The 22,862-nt window shown below is 49.3% G+C and overlaps 1 protein-coding gene across 1 annotated transcript in view; it reads right to left on the bottom strand.

Annotated features, from left to right (window-relative positions):
- The window catches only part of WNT7A (Wnt family member 7A), a 104,559-nt gene that overhangs the window by 71,583 nt on the left and 10,114 nt on the right, over positions 1–22,862 (bottom strand). The window contains exon 3 of the mRNA XM_081086162.1: positions 4,785–5,056. Coding sequence (XP_080942288.1) covers positions 4,785–5,056 — 272 coding nt within the window. The remainder of the gene's footprint in view (positions 1–4,784; positions 5,057–22,862) is intronic.

Raw genomic sequence — 22,862 nt, 5'->3', positions numbered from 1 at the left:
TCTGTGTGTGTGACCCACAGAAGCCTACTGTGGGGGAGGTTCTGGGGTGAGGCCCCATGCCTTCTAATAAATGGCACACAGCAGGATCCTGGGCACCTCCCCTGTGTACCCTCACCTGGCCCTACCAGCACCTGGGATCCAGAATAAATCAATGTCATAGTCCCATTTGACAAATGGGGAAACTATATCTCCAAGTAGGGATGGGACTCAGAACTGATATAAACCAAGCCTTAGGCTAGGTGGCTGTCCTTGCTCCTGACCACTTGGATATGTGTGTGGGTGCTCAGGTGCCCGGTAGCAGAGAGGGCTGGGCTAAGAAACCACTGCTGGAATCTGGCTGAGCAGTGTGGCTACTGGCCTGGGTCTGCACTCCCACACCACAAAGGGCCAGACCTGTGGATGGTCAAGCCTTTCCCTATGTACACTGGGGAGTCCCAAATCCCACTTCTTGGCTCTGGAAAATACAGAGCTCCAGGTTGAACTGCTATCCCGGGGAGTCACCCACAAGGGTCCTCACAAGCCAGAGTGGAGCTGGGCCAACATGGGGAGAGCCCTTCTGGTGGTTTCCCTGAGCTTGTTACGGAATTTACCAGGTGACCGAAAAACACACAGGAGTACCCAGAGATACAGGGAAAAAAAACATTTATTTCCTGATGTACTAGTACCATGACTCAGGGGAGCCTATTTCCAAATCCTGATCAAGCCAAGATGGAGGAAGCTTTCTCTTTATACCCTTTGGTTTCTTTGTCCCCCAAATATGAATCAGACTTCCGGACCTTTTGCAGGCTTTGCAAAAAGCCCCTGTGTTAGGATGGTGGATGTGAAACCGCACCTAAAGGCCTGGCCTGGCACCAGCGCTGATAACCCCCTCCAGGGGTTGTGTATGGTTCATGGTTTATGGCCTCTGTGAAATGGGGGTATTTAGGTAAACAGGTCTTGCAAGACCAGATAATTAAGGAAAGGGCAGTGACTAGACTATAGGCTAACAGGAATGTGCATTAGGGATACAGAGTCAGGCTGCTAGCACCTCTTCCCCCCCATCCCCCACCCCATATTATTTTCCTCATCATTCTGGGAGAGCCCAGTCTGCACTCATTCTGCACCCCATTCTTGATCCCGCCCAGGGCCTCACTCTGCCTTCCTGGAGTCAGTGTCTATGAGTTCTGCCCCTTCCCTGCTCCAGAACCATCAGTGGTTCACCAGTGACCATAGGTACTCAACTCTTCACTCTGCACAGAGACTGGCTTGTTGATGCCAGCCTTGGGGGTGCAGCTGTGAATGAGACACTTCAAACTCATGATCTGGTATGGAGTGGGGTGGGAGAGAAAGGAACAAGATGACATCTGAGAAAAGGCTAGGAAGGAAATGAAAAGGAAGCTTGTCTGAAGGGGGTCATCTGAGCTGAAACCTGACAGCAACTGCAGAAAGATCTGAGGGGACAAATCAAGGCTCTCACTCCCTGGCCTGGCAGGTGACCATGCAGGCTCTCTAGCTGCTGTGACTCACAGACCAGCCAGTCTAGGCCCCTGAACTTGCCCTAAGCCCTCACCTCTGGACCTTTGACCACTGCCTCCCCACACCAAACCTGTGTTGCCTTCACCTCTCTTCTCTGCCAAGCCAAACCTCACTTGTCTCCTCCAGGAAGCCACTAAGGTTGATCTTATGATGTCTGACAGGTTCCGGCATCTGCACCACCCAAGAGTTGCCTGGAACAGCAGCCGCAGCCCTCACGCTGTGGAGCTCTGTGGCTTGTGAAAGCTTTTCCCACTGGATATACTGAACCTTTCTTATCCCAAGCTAAGAATTCTCTTCTTTAATTCTCACAGTGGCTCAACCAGGTAGCCACGGATAAGGAAATGGAGGCTGGAAGAGGGAAGACTCTTGAAGCACTCCCTTTTTCTGCCTCCAGGGAGTGTTTCAAGGGCAGAAGGAAGCCTATGCCCTGTGCCCTGTGCCCTGTGCCCTAAAGAGTGACCTGACCACAGAAACTAGAAGAAATGAATAGCTGAAAAGCCTGGAGGGATGTGCTGGCTGCACAGGAGCTGCCAGCCAGGCAGGGCCTTCCAATTAACCCAGGACAGCATCGTGTCAGGTGAGTTTCTGCAAGTGTGACTCACCCAGACTCCTGGGAGGCTCTTACACACAGGATGTGGCCAGAGGCTCTAGAAGAGGAGGGAGGGAAGGGCACCTGAAGGCTGGAGGAAGGGCCAGCTTGTCCTCTCCCATTCATCTGCAAGAGGGGAACCTTGCTCCTCTCTAAGGTGTGCAGGCTACCCCTCTTACCCCCAACACCTGCCAGACAGACTCCCTCCTGCGTTACGTGTTTGCACAACCTGTAATCACAGCCGCCCTGTGCTGAGGACAAACTCTGTACCAGGCCCCAGGGTAAGTGGTCTCCTGCCTTGTCTCCTTCCCTCCTCACCTCAGCCCTGAGGACACTCCTGCCAGCTCCACTTCCTTCCAGGGAAGGAATAATAAAGCTGGAATCTAAACCAGGCAGCCCAGTGCCAGCCTCCAGGCAGCCTTCTGACCACCATGCAACAGCAGTGTATGCTATATAAAGAATGTCAGCTTTGCCCTAGCTGGTTTGGCTCAGTGGATAGAGCATTGGCCTGTGGACTGAAGAGTCCCAGTTTTGATTCCAGTCAAGGGCACAAGCCTGGGTTGCAGGCTCAATCCCCTGTGTGGGGTGTGCAAGAGGCAGCCGATCAGTGATTCTCTCTTACCATTGATGTTTCTATCTCTCTCTCCCTCTCCCTTCTTATCTGAAATCAATAAAAATATATTTTAAAAAAAGAATGTCAGCTCAGAGACAGAATTCTGGCACTGCTTATTAACTATTAGAGGCCCAGTGCATGAAAATTCATGCACTGGGGGGGGGGGGGGGGGGGGAGGTCCCTCAGCCAGGCCTGCCCCCTCTCACAGTCTGGGAGCCCTCAGGGGATGTCCTACTGATGGCTTAGGCCTGCTCCCCTTGGACCTAAGTGGCAGTCTGGCCTCCCTCTGTGGGAGGCAACTGGCCGAACAGGGAAAGGCATTGCCCCCATCACCCTGCTGCTGCTGTCACTGCCAGCCTCCACAGCTGCAAGGCCTGAGCCCTGGGCCTCACAGCTGCTGGGGCTCATGGCTGCCTGAGCCCCAGGCCTGCAAAAGGGGCCATGACACTGGACCAGCCCACGGCACAGGCCCGCCCCGCCTCTCCCGCGTGGGCCCTGCCCATGCCCCCAGCCCAAGGCCCTCACAGCCTCTGTGGCTTTGTCCAGATGGACATCCAGAAGACATCTGGAAGAGGTCCTAATTAGCATATTACCCTTTTATTAGTAGAGATGGGACCCTGAGCCCATTACTTACCCACTCTGAGCCTCAATTTCTTCACTTGTAAAATGGGGATAATGATGCTACTGTTCTTAGAGAAGCCTTGAGAATTAGGCGAGCTGATACATCCAGAGCTATAAGACTGCCTGGTCCACAGACATGCTCCAGCAGAGCAAGATATGTGCCACTTAATACATCTGTCACCCAAATGGGGTGTTCATAGCCCACACTTAGCCAGTTAAATACTTGAGCCTCTGGTAATCCTCTTTCTTTTTTACCTTTTCTACTGTTGACAATCAATTTGAAATGCCAACACTTAAAAGTGAAGTGATGGTACATAAAAATCTGAGTCTAAACTCAGGGTCTGCCCACAGTGGGCTGGCCTTCCTGCACAACCACAGTGGTGGCCTGTGGATGGGGTCTGCATTCCTGGGTCCAATATAGCCTTGTGTATGGTTTTTTAGGTCTTTGTCACTCTTGCTCCTGCCCAGCCACCCTGGGTACCGGCATTTGTGGCCCCAGGTGGTGTCAGCACAAGTCTTATCGCTGCAGTGGTCTGTTCCAACCCAGGTAGCCCTAAGCCCCCCTCTCCATCTGCCCTGGCTCACAGACACTTCACCACAGAGCTCCACCTGACATCTGAGCTTTTCCTCTCCCAGCATCTCCTGGGCCTAGGGGTTCCAGGAAGGGTTCTGAGCACCTCAGCCTTCAAAGGCACATAAGAGCATACTCCCAGCCTCAGGCTGCAGCCCAGGGCACAGCCTGAGCCAGGAGCACTGACTTGGGTACCTTGAGCTGCCTCTGCCCAAATACTTCCTGGGATAAAGAGCTCACTCCTTTCTTGGTAACTCACTCCATATCTCATGGCTTTGGCTTGGCTCCTCACAGCGGGACCTACTTCTCCATGATCCCGTCACCCCGTGGGCCCTCACTCTGCACTCTGGGCCCTTCTGCTTCCTTGCCTTAGGACAGCCAGCTTTTCATGGGATGGGTGTCCAGCCCCTTTCTGTCCCAGCCACCTCCACTAGAAATATCCTGGAACATTCCTAGCTCTCTTCCAAGCTGAGCTCAGAATCCAAGAGCACCTGAGGAGGCACTCAAAAAGGTGCCTTTATTTTGAGTGCCAGATTCCAGCTGTGGTGATCAATGACATGCTAGCGGCCCTGCTTTTAAGGAATGACTCCTGCTCAACCCATCTTAACCTCTCCCCCAATCAGAGTTTGCACAGCTGATTTTGTGGACCCAAGGATAAGAGTTCACAAGCCTCCCTCTTTCCATCTCGCTGTTATATCAAATTTGTTTTCACCTAGATTCAGTTATTCAACCTCTCTAGTAACTGACAAGCTTCATGCCACACCCTGAGCCCTATCAGCAGCTGGGGAGGGCAGAGCCAGCTAAGGGAGGAACTCTGTGGCTTTTCCTGGAGCCCTGCTGCCTGGGAGCAGGCTGTCCCAGGTCTCCCGCCCTACCTTCCGGCCCGCCTCATTGTTGTGCAGGTTCATGAGTGTCCTGGCGTTCTGCTTGATCTCCCGGGCATCCACGAAGACCTTGGCAAAGCGGATGCCGTAGCGGATGTCAGCCGAGCAGCCACCCCACTTCCAGCCCTCATCCCGGTGGTACTGGCCTTGCTTCTCCTTGTCGCAGCCACAGTCACTTAGGTTGCCCTGGGTGCAGGCAGCTGTGATGGCGTGGGCCACGCCAGCAGCGATGATGGCATAGGTGAAGGCGGCCTCCCGGCTCCCTGTGAGGAGAGGGTGAAAGCCTGGGGTCAGGTCCAGGATATCCGGGGAGGAGACCAGCCTGGATAAGAAGGGAGGCTGAGCTCCACAAAGATCCACTGAGCACCCATTCCTTATCTCCGAGAGGTCCATCCTGGGATGATGACCAAGCCTGAGCACCAGTCATGCACACGCCCACTCAAGCCCCAATCGCTGCCTGCCCTTAGGTAGCTGACTGGGCAGGGGAGGAGAGAGATGTGTGGGCTGCTGGCCCAGGCTCCCAAGGCCAGAGGATGGGACAACCCTGTGAATGACCGCCCACTCCCCACAACACTCAAATTAGGGCGTAAATTGTGCACGTGAACAGCTCTCACAGCATCTGGCAACAACCCTCAAAACAGCATTTCTTCAACACCTGCATTGCTCACAGACTCCGGAGCCTGAGCCTGGGCTCACATCTCAGGAGCATCCATTTCTGGTCCTGTGACTTTCAGCCAGTGCTGAGCCCTCCCTGAGTCCCATGTACTCAGAGGTAAAAGGGAAACTCTGCAACAGTACTTTTCTCATGGCAATGACAGAAAGCAGTAAGAGTTTGTCCTATAAGAATTGTTTTAAGAGTCTTCTTGTTATCAGTGGAGTTGTAGATATATTTCAAAATAGAACTGGTGATTTTTTAAAAGTTTGAGAACTGAACAAAGGAGCAATTGTATGAATTATACTCTGAAGGGAAGGGAAGGTCTCAACGGAAGTTGTATGCTTTTTATATTTCAATGCCATCAAATATAGGTTAAAATATAAATTTTGTAAATCCGTTTAAATGGGAACTATTGGCCTCCTTGGCCCTAAATGAAAGGGCTGATATTTTAAGTTAATTATTTTACTGTAAATTAATCCATCCTAACTTTTAAAATTTGTTTGAATGTTATCTTGTTAAGTGTTCAAAAATAAGAACTAGAAGCTAAAAATCCTTTTAGCACTCCCAGCTCTGCGTCTGACTCCTCGCAGGTGCCTGACACACAGCCCTTGTTCTCTGAGAGCCCCTGTTACTACTGCTGCGTGTCACTTGCCAGCCGCAGGCTCACCCACTCCTCTTGGCCAGACTGTGAGCATCTCCAGGGAAGGCTGGGACCTGGACCCTGGACATCGGCATCCTCAGGCCTTGGTCTTCTAGAAGGCAGGGGCTGGGGAAGAGGAGTGAGGACTGCCCACAGTCAGGGTGGAAAAGAGCAGGTACATGAACAGGAAGGTTCAGTAAGGGGTCTGGGCAGCTGCTGAGAAGTCACTTTCCACAAGTCTTCCCAGCTATTTGACGATGGCTCTGCCCAGTGGTGCTGGGCTCTTAGTGGGGGTGGAAGGGTCCTGAGTAGCCAGTGTGCAGGAATGCTGCCACCCACACTCTTTGCCTCTCTGGGCCTCAAACAGGTTCGCAAGCAGTGTCTACTGCACAGAATGAAGGTGGACCAAGGCACTCTGTAGGAAGCCCTGTGTGCAGCGTGAACTCCGAGTGGGCATTCAGCAAGTTCGCACTCAGAGCCAGGGTGGTGTGGGCTTCAGGGAGAGCAGCCTGTTGGGAAAGGCCCCCAAAGCTGGAGCAGGAGATGAAGTAGTGCTGAGCAGGCATGATGGAGTGGGGAGAAGTGTTTCAGGATGTTGGGATGAAGTGGCTTAAGCAGTGCGGGAGGTGGATAAAGCAGCCTCCAAGTTGCTTTAAGTCCCAGGTCACTGGGACCCACACTCAGACACACCCTTTTCCCACCCACCCATGGCCACCCTAACCCGGGCTGCTAAGACACAGACAACCTGTGCTCCCCTGCCCCCACCCAATCACCACTGAGTGGCTTCCTGTAGCCCAAGCCACTTTACTCTGACATTCCAGGCCAGCCCATCCACAGCATCCTGTTAAAACAGGGGGCTCAAATTCCAGCTCCATCACACACCTACTGGGTCCCTGACTCTGCACATATTCTCACATTGGTATTACACACCTCATGTGTGTAATAAATTCCTGACAGAGGGCCTGGGACAAAGCCACATCAACGGGGTGGACATGCACACAGGTCTGACAATTTGGCAGGCTGGATACCTGACAATGCTTTTGTTTTGTGAAATTAATAAATGGTGCATAAGAACTAGCAATGCTCCGCTGGGCTCACTGGAAGGCAAGGGAGCCTGTTGGGGCCATGTGTTGAAGACAGAACTGACCACCAGAAGGGCAGGTAGGAACAGAGTGACCATCTCCTGCTGCTGGGCTTTGGGAAAGAGGGGGCTTTGAAATTTAAGGTCATGAGGACAGGCGATCAGGCCTCAAGTTCCACCCAAGCAGGACATTGGACAAGAGCATTTAATGGACAGACTCCCAGGGAGAGGGCAGATTAGAAAAATCTTCCCCCAAAGCTGGGCAGCAAGCAGGTGGGTCTGAGTTGGCCAGAGCAGGAGGTGGAAGAGTGAGGGGTGGGCAACCAGAATCTCCTGGGATTTGCAACCTCATTTCTACCTCTGCATGTTTTTAATTTACTCCTCTGCATGTTCCCAGGGTATCCAAGCCAAGCAGGAAGACTGGTCCCAAAGATAAAGCCCCTGAGCAGCAGCTCTAACTGCTCCAGATGTCAACAGACAGGTAAGACTACACTGAAGGGGACAGCCTACAGTCAGATTAGACCCTCGCCGACATCAAGAAAAAGAATGTCAGATGAAAAGTATAGAGAGAGCAGGATGGGTGCTGGCGAGTCCCTGTTCTATCACTCCTAACTGTGTGACCTTAGCTGGATCATCAACTTCTCTGTGCTCCAGTTTCTCTACTATAAAATAGGGATGCTAACTACCCACTCATTTAGGACTAGAACAAAATTAACAAAGGTAAAGCATTTAGCACAGAGACTGGCATGAGAAATGGCCCCAACTATTAAATTTATTGCAATTTCTATCTATGGCAGTAGTAACAGTTCTTTATAAGAGAGCTGTGCAGTAAGCAGTCGAAGCCTTCATTTATCTTCCTTTACAATTGGAGAAACTGAGGCCAAGAGAAAGGTCTGGTTTGCTCAGGCCGCTCGCCTGGTGGGCTGCAGAGCTGAGCTGCGGACTCTGCCTCTGGACACTCCACACAGACCAAGAACTGTCCCCAGAGATTAAATGACTCCAAGAAAGGAGACTAGGTCCCCTTAATCAGACCTTGAGTGGAGTATGTAAATTGGAAGGGGTGGGGCCTGGCCTGTCATCTGAGACTTGCCTTTCTCCCAGGCTCCTTATGGGAGGTGGGGCCAGGGGCAGCATAGGGGCTGCCAGCCCAACCTCCTTCCTGGTGATTTTGTGTGCAGGAGCTCTACCACCAAGTGATTACCAATCCCTGGGGTCTCTCTGAGCCCCATGACTTTGCAAATGATGACAACCGACACTAGTTAAGCATAATGATAATGGCTCGCTACCCATGCAAGATTCTCATCAGATTCCAAATGGGTGAAGGGCAGCTGCACAACAACACATTTAACTCCCCTGAGCTTAAGGTGGGCCTCCAGACCAGAGTGAAGTCTTATCAGGGGCCACCTAGCTCCCTCACCTCAGCACCTGCTGAGGAGTGAAGGCGGTGGCCTAAAGTCTGAGAAATGTTGAGGTGCAGTCATTCTTGGCTTCAGAGGTCCCAGGGACCCAGGTACTGGCTGGTAAAGTCTAATACTTCCAGATGCTAAAGGGTCACTGTTGATCCCTTGATATCTTGACATTGGCCTTGCCCACCAACATTAGGCTAACACCACCCAGTCCCATCTCCCTTCTCCTCCAACACTGACCACTGGGGAAACTGCCCTGGGCATCAGGCTGACTGTGTCACTAATGTCAGGCCTGTTAACTGCTGTAAGCCCCTGTTTACTCTGTGAAATGGGAATAACAGCATTTAAACAGAATGAGGGAAAGGTGCTGAGCACAGCACTGGGCATGTAGTAAGTGTTCAGTAAACACCAGCCATTGTTATTATTACCACTGTGTCCCATTTTGCCACATCGTGCTCCATGATACCTTTAAGAACAAGACAGCCTCATGGTGTATGGGGCTGATCCAAGGTCTATCTGCCCATCCAAATGGATTTACAAGGGGACAAGGACCATGTCTGTCTTGATCCACTGTTTACAACTCGCACCATAATGTGTGAGGGATAAATGAATAGCAGACCTAAATTCCAATTTGAACCCTGCCAGACAGAGCAAGTCACTGAACCTCTCTGAGCCTCTATTTCCATATCTGTTAATATCAGCCACCCTGTAGAGAGAAGTAGGTATCACCTGTCATATACCCAATGCTTAAATAAACAACAGTGAGTATTATAATTATTATAATGGATGAAATTACAGTCACTGTTGGGAGGTGCAGAGAGAAACATCCCTACTTTAGTTTTCTCCATAACTTTCCTTATATTTAGACTTACTTGTTTATTGTCTGTTCTTCTACCTCACCTACCACCTCCATTGCCCCTCTGGAATGTAATTTCCTTGAAGGCAAACACTTTGTTACAAGTAGTAGGTAATCACTCAGTAAATATTTGTCAAATAAATAAATGAACGAATGAAAGAAAGCTCCAGACAGTGGCCAACAACCACGTGACCTTTATTTAGTGCTTCCATGCAGTGCTTTGGAAAGTGTGCTCACCTGCTCTTAAGGAGAACAACCCAACCGAGATCCCAAGAGGCTCTGCGAGGCAGGGTGGGGATGACCCCCAGCCCAGGCAGCATGGCTTCCCCAAGAAGCCATGTCTGCACAGAGGTAGCCAGAGGCCTGAGGTTGGGGTTTGGCTTGGGGTGAAGGAGAAGGGTGGAAAGAAAGTAACATTTGTTGATCATCTATTATGTGCCAGACCCATATTTGGCTATCTCTGTGATATTTCACAATAGCCCTATTGGATAGCCACCTTTTCTCACAATTTGACAGGTGAGGAAGCCGAGGCTCTGACAAGTAATGCCATTCACTGAGGCCGCCCACCTGGACACCGGCCAGACTTGGATTCTGGGGCCAGGTTGGCAGTGTCCTTTCTCAGTCCCAGCCTCCCTCCCTTCCTGGCTCTTTGCTGTGTCTGAAAGCTTACCATTACTTGGGCTTACGACATCAACTCTTATAAAAATACCTTTATTGCTGTCAAGAGATGTCACTTAGTTAAGACTTCTTAATAAATAATTTGTAAGACCCCATCAACTCAAATGAGATAAGCTTGCTGAGCCAAGAGCTGGTTTTAATGACAGTAAAAAGGTAGAGAAGGATCCCAGAATCTCAGACTTTCAGCATGAAAGGCCACAGCGAACTCCAGCCATCTATCTATTCCTTCTTCACCCAACCCAGGTGACTAACAGCTCCTTATTTTATCAGTGGAGAAACTGAAGCTCAGGGAGACTTGCTCCGGCAGAGTCCAGATGCAAGCCCAGAGGTCACATGCTATCTCAACAACTCCAGAGCACACCCAGACCCTGACCATGGCAATACTCTGAGAAGGACCACCCCATTGGCCTGAGAGTGCCCCTCCCGCTAGGTGATTTCCTGAATGCCATCTCCTTTGTCCTTTACAAGATCTGGAAGACAGTTTAGAGATGGCTGCTTGATTGCTGCAGAAGTGGAGTGAGACAATGTACCCAATGTTCATAATAAGCATAGCAAAGTCATAAAATTGCTTACTATTTGCCAGGCTCTGTTCTAAGCACTCAATATAGATCGACTCACTTAATCCTACAATAATCCTATGAGGTGTGGGCTGTTATTATCTCCATTTTACAGACATAGAAATTGAGACCCAGAGAAGTGATGTAACCTGCCAAGGATTCCAACCCAATTAGCCCAGCTCCCGCATCTGAGTTACTCTCTACTGTAAGGGCATGATACTCACTCTAGTCCTACTGACCGCAGCCCAGCCTCTTTCCTGGATCTACCACATGGGGCCCATAAGCAGCAGATACTGGGCTTGACCATCACTGACCATGTACCTTCCAGGGACAGCACCACCCTCTCTGCCCTGACCATCACCTCTACCTCCTGCCCCTGATCATCCACCTCTACCTCTTGCCTCTGACCATCACCTCTACCTCCTGCCCATGAGCAGAGGAAGAACTTCCATCAAAGCCAGCCATCCCCTTGGTCTCCTTGACTGAGTGAGCCATGTGCCTTATTCCTTCACTCAACAGATATTTCTTAAACAGTTACTATGTGCCAGATACCACACTAGGGGCTGAGAAAACTGACAAGAGAGATTTAGACATGCCTTGACTTTATGGGGTACAGATAGGGAGATCAAAACACTCAGTAGTGTAGGGGAGGCCGGGGGAATGTCAAGGGGGGGGAAAAAGGAGACATATGTAATATTCTTTGTAATACTTTAAGCAATAAAACAAAATTTAAAAAATAAAAAATAAAAAAAACTCAGTAGCAGTTGAGGACTCTGAAGAATGTAGAACAGGACAGTGTCAGAGCAGAAGGCATCTTGCATGGTAGCTTTTGAGCATGGAGAAGCAGCTAGGAAGCTGTCTGTGTGTTTGGCGGGGGGGGAGGGGGGGGGGTAGTGCAGAGGGAGGGCTCCAGGCCAGAGAAAGATTGTGTGGTGGCCCTGGCATGATACAGTCTGTGGTGGAAGCAGGTGAGCGATGGGGTCTGGGAGTAGCTGAAGCTATAGAGAGGGCAGTGGCAGGTCCTCTGGCCCCTGCTATCCTGCCCCAGCAGAGGTTCTGATGGCCCTGGAATCAAGGAATAGACTCCCAGAGCCCCAGACATGAAGCCCATGGTTCCTCCTTGAATGACAGGTTCAAGGAAGTCAAGAGACTTGCCCAAAGTCTCCAGTGACTCAGCGAGACCAGGGGAATAACCAGGGTCTCCTGGCTTCCAGTATGCAATCTCCACTCTCCCCTCCACCACACCCTTCTGAACTCTGAATCTACTCATATCTCCAAAAAAAAAAAATGTCCCTCCAGAAGTCCAGGTGGCTTCAGCTCAGAACTCGAATAAAATGGAGCTCACCAGTCTCTCCTCTCTGCTCCTATTTAGCTGGGTGACCCTGAGCAAAGACTCTGCCTCCTGAGTCTCCGCTTCCCCATCTGTTAAATGGGAACCACGAGGAGGACACTGCCAAGTTGCCATGAAGGTTCAATGAAACCCCTGTGTGAAAAGACTAGGCCTCTAGAAAGTTCCCAGAAAAGATTGATATTGTTACTGAGATTTTCAGTGGGGAGCCTGACTGGCGCCCTCCACGCATTCCAGCTCCACAGCAATCCTGGCGGGTACAGAGGAAATGCACTGATGTCCAGGCTGCCCGAAAGGTTCCATTGCACTACCCTGAGCATCCACTGCAAATAGTTTGCCCCGGAATATTATCTGGGTGTATTTACGGTATCTTACTGGAAACCACAAAGTGCATTGTATTTTTTTCTTTTTCTATTTAAAGCCAGTGGATCAGAGAGTGAGCAATCTGCAGTGACACAAGCTGAAATACATGATGATTTGGAAAATACACAGATGGAAAAAGGTTGCTTTTGCCAGCCCTGTGTCATGGCAGTTCACACCCTCTGGGCTCAGAATATGCCACATCCGGGTGTCTCCATCCACAGGAATTAGAGGATCTCTTGATGAACAACCAGAGAAACTGGGGAGCAGGGTCTGGGCTGGGTCTGATTAAGGTAATGGACCCTCAGAGATGGGACTTGGGGAAGGGACAGGTGTAGGCCTGCTGCCTCCACCCTTCTCTCCTACCTTGGTTCTATTTAAGTGTCTCTTTCCACCAAGCAAGGAGGAGAGCACTGCTGAATACCCATCAAGGGCCAATACCTATTCCTTCCTACCTCCATGCCTTTGCACATTTTGTTCCTTCAGTCTAGTAATGCCCTTTCTCTCCCATCTTCTAGGTAATAGGCAATGTAGCCCAATGGTTTCAAAGCAGGGCCCTGGAGACTGATAAACCTGGGTTCACATTCTGGCTCCACTTCCCAGTGGCAGGACCTTGAGTGAATTAACTGACCTCTCAAGGCCTCAGTTTCCTCATTTATAAAATGAATAATAAAATATCTGCTTTCTAAGGTTGTGAGGAGTGAATAAAGCAAGGCACATAACAGGCTTGCACAATACCTGGTAAGGGATTAATAAGAATAGCTCTTACTAGATAGATGCATTGTTGGTGAAGCATGCCTATCAAGACACAGCTCCAGTGTCCCTTCTCTGAGGGACCTTCCTGATAGTCCTCCCTCTGCTTGTGGCCCAGCACATTGCCATCCTTACTTTGTGTTTAATTGAATTATCTCTTTCTTCCAACTAGATTGCAGTTACCTGTATTATTCACCTGTAAATCCTCAACAGAGAATGAATGAATGATTGTGGGTGTAAAAGTGTGTGGTGTGTGTGTGTGTGTGTGTGTGTCTGTCCACCATATGGAAATTGGAAAAAGAACATTATAACAAAAGACTTATCTCAAAAATAGTGTCAGGAGAACTAAAACACAGAATGCTCTGAGGCTTGCAAAAGAAATGCAAATGAGAGAAAGTGTCCTTTGTTAGCTGTGTTCTGGACAAGAATAGGAAGAGAAAGGTCTTTGCTCAGGCAAGACGGGGTATTGTTAAGAAAAGGCAGCAATTGGAGCTGGCCCCAGCCCTCGCTTCTGTCTCTCTCCCTGGAAAGGTCCTCCCTCCAAGCAGCACAGATCAGCAGACATGTACTCCATCCACTCTTACAGTCCCAGGGGCGAGGGGGGGGGGTGACGGGAAAAAAGATGAATTGTGCAAGGCATGCAGATTCCCAGGTGAGAGGCCCAGCAGTCACTCAGGGAGAGAGGGGAGCTGCGGAAGTGACTGCTGAAGAGAAGTGGTGACAAGTGCAACCAGAACAGAAGCCCAGAAGTGCACCAAGGTTACCATCCGTAGAGAAGGGTGAGTCCCAGGGCCTGAATCCCAGGTCATCTGTGCCCATCCCTGGAAAAATCCTGGCAAGGAAGCACCAAACCGGAGGTCAGGAGTACTTGGAAAAGAATGCAGATGCCCAGAAGCATACATCAGAAATTTCCGTTCCTTTGTTGACCATAATGCTGGAGACAGAGCAGATTTCTGCATGTGCTATGAATCTGATTACCTTCCTACATCCTGCCTCTCACTTGAGATGGAGACTCTTCTGACAGTTCTCCTCTCAGGCACACCCGAGGCCTGAACACAAAACCCTGCAGACTGACTGTCCCCACCTCTCCCTCTGCCTCTTCCTACTCCTCCTCCTCCAGTCCAGGGCACCCATCTCTGGGCCCCTGGCTCCTGGCTGTGTCACTACTGAAAGCTTTTCTGGGCTGCTTCTCCACTGCCACACCCTTCCTCCCCTGGGTTGTGGGCCAGCCTATTTCAGGTGACCCTGCAGGCAGCCTTCCATGTGACAGTCCACCTGCTCATCACCCAGTGCCCTCTCCTCTTCTACATTTAAGCCCTAACTCCCCGCCAGTCAGTGAGTGCCCTGAAACTCTGAGCCTGTGGCTGATTCATCAGCTGTTTGCCACTCAGAAGATTCTAGTTAATATCTTTGGGGCAGATAAACAAATAAATGTGGGAGGGGGGGGCACATGGGCTGGGGGCATGGTGTGTGATCTCATGAATATTCAATTTATATGAATTCAGGAAAATGCACTTAGGGAAAAAATAAATTAAAATACTGCATGTATGGAAATGTAAATTAGTGTGGCCACTGTGAAAAAGAGTATAGAGGTTTCTCAAAAAATTAAAAATAGAACTACCTTATGTTCCAGTAATCCCACTCTGGGTATATATCTGAAGAAAACTAGATCATTATCTTAAAGAGCTATCTGTACTCCGATGTTCACTGCAGTAGTATTTCCAATAGCAGGACATGGAAAAGCCCAAGTGTCTATTGAATGAATGGATAAAGCAGATATGGTGCATATGTGCAATGGGATATTGTTCAGCCATGAAGAAGAATGAGATCTTGCTATCTGGAACAACATAGATGGACCTTGAAAATATTTAAAGTGAGATCAGTCAGACAGAGAAAGACAAATGCCATATGATTTCACTTATATGTGGAATCTAAACAGAATTCAAAAAATACTACAGGTATATTTTGGATAAGTACTCTTCTATATTCTGTGCTACTATATATGCATTATACATCCACATGAATGCTTTACTGTACTTGCATAGAAAACCAGGTATTCTGAATTTTGAGGCTGATTTAAGGACTTTCAAGGGTAATGTTCACTAGAATTCCATCTCATCATCCTCAGCAATATCACAAGTTGGGATGTGCCTCTGCTGTGCCCTTGGGGAAAAATATCGGGCTTGGGGGTAAGTGAACAAACTTTGGTGGATTCCTGGTTAGTGCAAACCCCACATTATGAGCATGGTCAACCTGTGAGGGTCTCCAGAGTAGTGTTTCTTGATGTAGGTGCCTCTGAAGGGCAGCTCCACCAGAGTGTCACTGAGTCCAAGGTGGACCCTCCAGGCTCTGCTCACTTGTCTGCAGGACTTTTCAGAACCTTTATTATGGTGGTGGAAACTCTGGATCTCTTGAGTAGAGTGTTGTGAGTTCACAAATTTACCATCGAAGGAGCCCCCTTTTCACCCTGAGAAGTTGTTGGGGGTGAGGTGGGGTGGGGAGGGAGTGGAAGCTAGGGTTACTTCTGGGAAAAGGCCTCTGAGTCACGTGTGGGAGAGGGGTTCCTGAGGCCTTGACTTAGTCAACATTTTTATCCTGTTTGAAGTCAAGGAAGAGGTGGAAGGGAAAGCTAACAGAATGCTGGGCTAAATGGAATGAAAATGAAAATGTGCAGGAATGAATGTTCAATCTTGTATTTTGGGTCAGAAATAAAAAGTACTCACACAACAGAGTGTGAGGTACCACCCACACCTGGGAGTCAGTAGATAAACAAAACCTGGCCCTTGTCCTCAGCAGCTCAGAAAAACCATTAGCTCACTGGGCACAGAGAAGCTGAACTGCCTGGGAGTCATGCATTTCTCCATGTGTTTCCTGAGCACCTACTGTGTGCCAGACACCGAGGGGTCCAGGAGAACATGACTGACAGATCTTGGCTCCATGGACTTCCTCATAGCTGGAAAGAAGACTAATGCTAGGCACACCATTACAGAGTAAGCAAAGTCATTTCTGAAATTAGTGAGTACTGTAAAAACAGCAGTACCGGGTTAATTGTGAGTACAGTAGTGAGTACTGTAAAATACTGACAGGCCCCCTGGACCCTTACAGACCTCTGTGACCTGTATCCCAACCCTATCTCCACTCCAGCCCCACTGACACTTAGCAAGTGAAAGTACACTTAGCAAGTGAAAGTCCTTTCAACCTCAGGGGGTTGTCTCAGGCCAGGTGGTCAAGGAAGGCCTTCTGGAGGAGGTGACATTTGAATGGAGACCTGCGTAATGCTGGGTAGGTTACCTACCATCATTCAGCAGCTTCTCCCTGTCACTCGTCTGTTCTTCCTTCTACTCCAGAAGGAATTGTGGCAGGGGTCTGTCCCCACATCCACTGTGCCATGGTGACCATGCCCTCATATGCCAGCCTCTGCATCAGAGGACTTTGCTCTCTCAACGACCTGCCTTCTAGCCCAAGAGACAAGTGATAACACTTCAACTATGATTTATGGTGCCTGTGCGGTGTGTCAGGCATGGTTCTGACTGCCTCATGGGGAATACGTAATCTCCTCCTCCCACACCTATGTGATAGGCACTGTTATCATTGCCGTGTGGTCAAGGTCCTTGGCTGTGAAAAGAACCAAGCAGGTGGCTGCGGGGCTGAACCGTTACAAAGCACTGCATAATGAGCAAATAAATCAGGAATATGCACTGAAGTAGTCAAAAAGATACGAGAAAAGTCTAGCAAGGTGAGGGATGGCTAGGGATGAGTCTGTGCTACACGGGAAACTCATGAAGGCTTCTCTTGGGTGGAGTGACATGTGAGTCCAGAATGGAAGGAAAGAAGACTGCCCAGGCAGAAGGAATAGCCAGGGCAAAGGCCCTGAGGTTGAAAGGACTTTCGCTTGCTTAAGGATAGGAAGAAGGCCAGCGGGGCTGGGGTGGAGATGGGGTTGGGATGAAGGTCACAAAGGTCTGTGAGGGACCAGGGGGCCTGTCAGTATTTTATTCCCAGAGCAATAGGAAACCATGGAGGGGTTTTACACAGGAGGTGCCATGATCAGAGCATCACAGGGAAGATGCTATGCTGAATGGCTGTGTGTATGGGGGAGGCGAGGGTATATTAGGAGGCTGATGTAGTTGTCGGGACAAGTCTTTAAAGATAGAGTTTTGAATGAGGAAGTGGTAGTGGAGTTAGTGAGAAGTGGACAGACTGGTAGTCAAAACAGTGATCTTGGCTTATTCATTGAACCAAGAGCTTCTCCCCATTCCACTCTACATCTTCCCATGTTATTGCAACAAGAATCAAATCTAGAGCAAGGTTCCCAATTCTTTGAGCTCTTCGTCATCTGAGACAGTCATGTGGGCCTCCTGGGAGGAACAAAGGGACATTCCCTGATGGCCCTAACCCAGCAGATACCAGGGTCTTACACCCTATGTCATGTTGCTGCCACCTAGCAAGGTGGGCCATATGACACCCGCATTCTGTAGATAACCAGTCTGAGATCAGAAAGGTGAGATACCTGCTCAGAGTCACCAGCAAGGTAGTGGTGGGCTTGGGATGGACACCTGGCTGCATGACTTTGATGCCAGTAGTTATTTGGCTGCCCCACAGCCCAGCAACAAAAAAACAAGGTTCTCAAGTTCACAGCAGCCTGGAGACCCTCAACTCTGGCAGGCTCACATAAACAGAAGAATCTCTCAGCAACAGGGAATTACTACCAATCTCAGTCTTGCCACAAAACAGCTACATAACTTTGGTCAGCCTCCAGCTTGCTCTGAGCCTGAGATGAAGGCCTCCTTTCCAAAGTGGATGGGACCAAATCAGTTGATATGTGAGGAAGAGCTGTCTCCACTCCTGGCACCTACCGGTCCTCTATGAAAACATAAAAGACAAGAGAGTAAAGCCTCTCATGACCCTGCCTCCCTAAGGTGCTGCTGACCCAGCCCTCTCTATTCCCTGCACCATGAAACAAAACTGAGGGAAGGACACACAAACCCACAAAAAAATGGGCAAAAAGCATGAATAGGAAACTTATAGAAGAGTAAACATACACAGCCAGTAAATATGGGAAGAGATTTCAACAGCATCACTTCTCAGGGAAGTGTAAATCAAGATGACAGTGGGAAACATTTCACACCCATTCCCTAGGCAAAAATGAGGAAGTTTAGATGATCCCAGTGTTGGAGTGGCCGTAGATCAATGCTGCTCACTGGTGGGAGTGGCACTTGGCACAATCACTGTGGAACTTAGGTTGGCATTCATACCCTGTGACCAGCAATTCCATTCCTCTGTATATACCCAAGAGAAATGCATACACATGGGTGCAAGGAGATGAGCACAAGGATGCCTGTGTGGCACTGTTAGTGACAACAAATGCTTAGAGACCACCCAGATGTCCCATAACCCAAAGCATGGGTGCACAGATTGAGTCTATTTATCACAGCTGAAATGAATCAACAGCAGCTACAAGGAAGATAGGTGAATTTTACGAGTAGTAAGTGAAGGAGTAAATGCCAAAAGATTACACAGTGTGACGCTTTTCTTTATAATATTAAATACAAATAGAATCAAATAACTGACTTCTAGGGAATATATCAACCTGATAAATTAGACATAAATAAGCAAGGAATGGAAAACCCAAGATTCAGGATAGTGAACGTAAGGCTGGGGGGTGGGGGGGGAGGCAGGTGTGCACGAGGGATGCTCACAGAAGTGGATGCAAATTACCTGTCCTTGTTCTAGTTGTTGTGCTGGGTGGCGGACTCAAAGGATGGGTGTCATTGTATTATTTAAGAAAAGAAAAACCCTGGACATTGATGAATATCTTTTTAAGCCCCCAAGGGCCACACTGGGAAGCAGCTGATAAAGTTGAATCCCTGGCATTTTAAGACCCTTGAATAGGCAGCCTATCAAGTAATCTGAGGCTGCAAACTCCTGTTGACCATCCCCTTAGCAATCAAATGTCCATATGTTTATACTGCTGTTCCCTCTGCCTGGGATCCTATTCACTGACCAGTGAAATTCTCCCCACCCATAAGACCCAAGGGAAGGCCCATCTCCATTGTCCAGCCCATTCCTCCCACCTTGGAGTCTGATCTCTGAACACCACTACACCCCTTGTTCCTTCCCCTAATGCACAGACCATGCTGCCCTCTGGTTGCTCATTGTTATGAACCAAAGTGTGTCCCTTCCCAAATTCATAACCCCCAGTATGACCTTTAAAGAGGTGATTAAGTTAAAATGAGACCATGAGGGTGACCCTAACCCAAACTGACTGGTGTCCTTATAAGAATAGGAGATTAGGACACACAGAGACATCAAGGGCATGCACACAGAGAAAAGACTTTCTGGGGACACAGTAAGAAGGTAGCCATCTGCAAGCCAAGGAGAGAGGCCTCAGAAGAAACCAGCCTCCATAAATGGGAGAAAATAAATGTCTGTGTTTAAGCTCCCCAGCCTGTGGTGCTTTATTATAGCAGCTGGAGCTAACTAACAGACTCATGAGCAGTCCCTCTCAGGAAAAATGGTCTGGGTAGGGCTCCCAGGCCTGACCAACAAAAGCACTGTGATTGGTGTGGATGGACTCACAACCAAAAGTCAAACCCTGTTAGCTGATCCAATCAGAGTGAACCATAGGACCTCTGCAGGTGCTGCCAGAGAAAGCTAAGGCCTTTCTGCAGGACTGGAACTTAGGTGCTGACGATGCAATGGCCATCTTGCTGTCCCAATGGGGTGGGTTCTGAGGTTGGTAGAAGCCAACACCATCTTTGGTCCAAGCCATTCTGAAATTCAGCACCATCCCTAACTTTCCAGTTACACAGGCCAACTAGAATCCCCTCTTCTTTTGGGGTGCCCTGAACTGAGTTTTAGTTTTAGCAGCCAAGAGGGCCTTGCCCACTGCTTCCTCAGATCTATGCAGTAAAATCTGGAATACTCAGAAGGTGAGACAGAGCCAAGAAACACAGGCAGAGCTGGGGACTGGAGAGGAGGCTGAGGGGGTGGTGAAAGGAGAGCCTTTAGGTCTCAGCATGGGATGAAACCTATGGTGGGGCTAGTGCCCACTCCAATGTCAATGTTCCCCTTTCTCCTCAGTCACAGATCCTGAGCTGGTCTTATAGCTGTTCTGAATAAAAGACTGTACTTCCCAGCTTTCCTTGCAGGTTGGTATGGTCATGTGACTAAGTTCAAGCAAATGAGATATAAGCAGAAACATAATTTGGAGCTTCTGGGAAGTCTCTTTAAAGGCAGATGTGTCCAGTTCTCTGCAGTGTGAATTGGATGGCCAAGCTAACAAAGTCAAATACCATACCCCTGTTTCCTCACCCCTGCAAGGCAGCCCTTGTTGACTGGTCACTCCCACAGAAAGGCAACCCATGGGGGCAAGAACACTGATAAAGAGCCCGGAAAGCCTAAATTGGAGACTTGCTTCTTGGTGTTTTCTAGCAGGATACCTGCTCACACAAGAGGAAACCAAGGCTCAGAAGGGAAGTGACTTCTCAGCCTTGTAGGAGTTGGGTCCAATCTTGATCTGTTCTCACTACCACCACCTTAGAAGTGTAACTCCTTCCTCAGTGGTCTTTAGGTTGTTAGTCTCCCTCCGTCCTGGCAGCTCACTTCCAAGCAGATCTCCATGGCTACCACTCAGTCCACAGCACTGGTCACCTCCTGCCTAGAACATTGTATCAGACTCCGAACTCCCAGCCTTGCCCCTCCACAGTTCTTTATGTTCCCAGAACCAGAGCAATGCTGCTAAATCTGAGAGTCAGATCCCTATCACTTTCTCTCCATTCACTGGAGGAAAATCCAAAAACTTGACTTGGCGCGATAGACGTTGCATAGTCCAGCTTCTGGCTCCTTCTCTGACCTCTGAGCTTTCCTCTTTCTCTCTTTTTCTGTTCTCCAGCTAAACTAGCTCCCTCACTGTTCCTCAAACATGTTTCTGCCTCAGGGTCTTTACTCCTGCCATTCTCTTTGCCTGGAATGCTCTTCTCCCAACATGCCTAAGGCTCACCTCCCTCATGAATCCAAGACCACACAGGCTGGAACAGCAGCCTCCAGCCACAGCGAGTGAATGCATGAGTGAATCAATGAATGACAATGAATGAATGAATTCTGTACCCACCCTTTAATTCCAGAATTCCTATTATATTGAATCATATGATGTCATGAGCCAAAAATCATTGAATGGTGGCTATTTTATACAATGAGACCTACTTTGTCAGTCACGCCCATGGTCAAAATTCTCCAATTGCTCCCACCACCTAGAAATTCAAACTGCTCAGATTGACCACATGCCTCCTGGCTCTGACTCCATTCTCTTTCAGGTCCAGATAGGGCTATCCCATGAGTTTCCTTAGACTCCTCTCTTTGCTTCAATTCCCTAGGCCACCTCTGCCTATCCAAGCCTGCCTCTTGAAGAATGCTCCTTGCCTCAGGCCTCCCTCCACTCCTGTCCAGTGTGTACTGGCGGTAGTCCTCTGCCTCAGCCTGCAAAGGATCCCTCGGTTCTATAATTCTGGCCCACTGGGGGTGGGGGCAGGCCTCCCTGCACCATAGCCTGCCACTGCACCCCAGCAGGCACCATTACAATGCCAGCAATGGACTGGCTATTTCAAGACTGCAAGCTGTGCTTGGGATCAACCCAGTCCTGGGAGACCCTGCCATTCACTTTTGTTGACCCTGAGCAGGTCCCTTCTGAGCCTCAGTTTCCTCATCATTGAAATAATGTCAGAGCCTAGACATGGGTCCTGGAAACAGAGGCCAGGGATGAGAGCATGAGTTAGCAGAAAAACCATAGGTGATGACCAGGGCAGGGTCACAACATGGGTATTTCAGTGACCTAAACTGGAGTCTCAGTATTGATGCCTTTTCTGGGCATGAGCAGGGCAGTGCCTCCTTTCTCTGGCCATTGGTTCTCCACTTGAAAAGTAAGCCCTGGGGTTGGAAAGTGGGGGAACAAGGGCAGGCAGTGCAAGGCAAGATCCTATCCCACAAAGATGTTGAAAAGGGAGCTTCGTGTGAGGGCCTGAAAGAGGAGGCTCCCACACCCCCGCTGGCCTCACCCTGAACCTGGGATCCTATTCAGCAGTCCCCTCAGGTGTGAGTAAGAAAGCAGCTACAGAAGGTGGTGACAAAATGAGACCTTCTGCAGGGCCAAGAGACTGCTGCTCCTCCTTACAAGAAGAAGGGGAAAGAAAACATTCAGTGGTGAATGTGGCAGAGGGCCCGACCCCCAAGAGCCAGCATTCCCAGAGAGTGAGGAAGAGATGTAGACAGTGCCAAGTGTTTGGCTGATGGGATGGGGCTTCCTGGCTAAAGAGGACTTTAGAAAGGGGACCTGAGGAGGCTTGTAAGACCAGGATGCTGAGGGAGCTATGCACGGAGAACAGGGCTCAGGAGTATGGGACTGTGGGAAATAATGTGAGGCAGAAATAACTCCTGGGGCTGTGTTCCGAAAGCAGGACCCAGTGTGATGTGTTTGGGAAACAGGATGAGGTTGGGTGGGCAAGGAGGAGAAGGAAGATTGGGGGCAGACAGGGACAGAGGTCAGCAGTCGGGATTTCATTCTGATCCCAGGGTTTTAACCCTTTGAGTACCAACCAATATCCTAGGAACTATGCTAAAATTGCCAAGGCATTTTTGCTGATTTTCCTTAGGTACCATCTGTCAATAAAGAGTGAACTACTAGCATCCAATAGTGACACTGTAGGAGGAGTGCCATAGCGCTCCCGGCACTTTTGGCAA

Source organism: Myotis nattereri (genome assembly GCF_964212035.1).
Source record: "Myotis nattereri genome assembly, chromosome: 3".
Lineage (NCBI taxonomy): Eukaryota > Metazoa > Chordata > Mammalia > Chiroptera > Vespertilionidae > Myotis > Myotis nattereri.
This window is presented reverse-complemented; position numbering and strand designations above follow the sequence as displayed.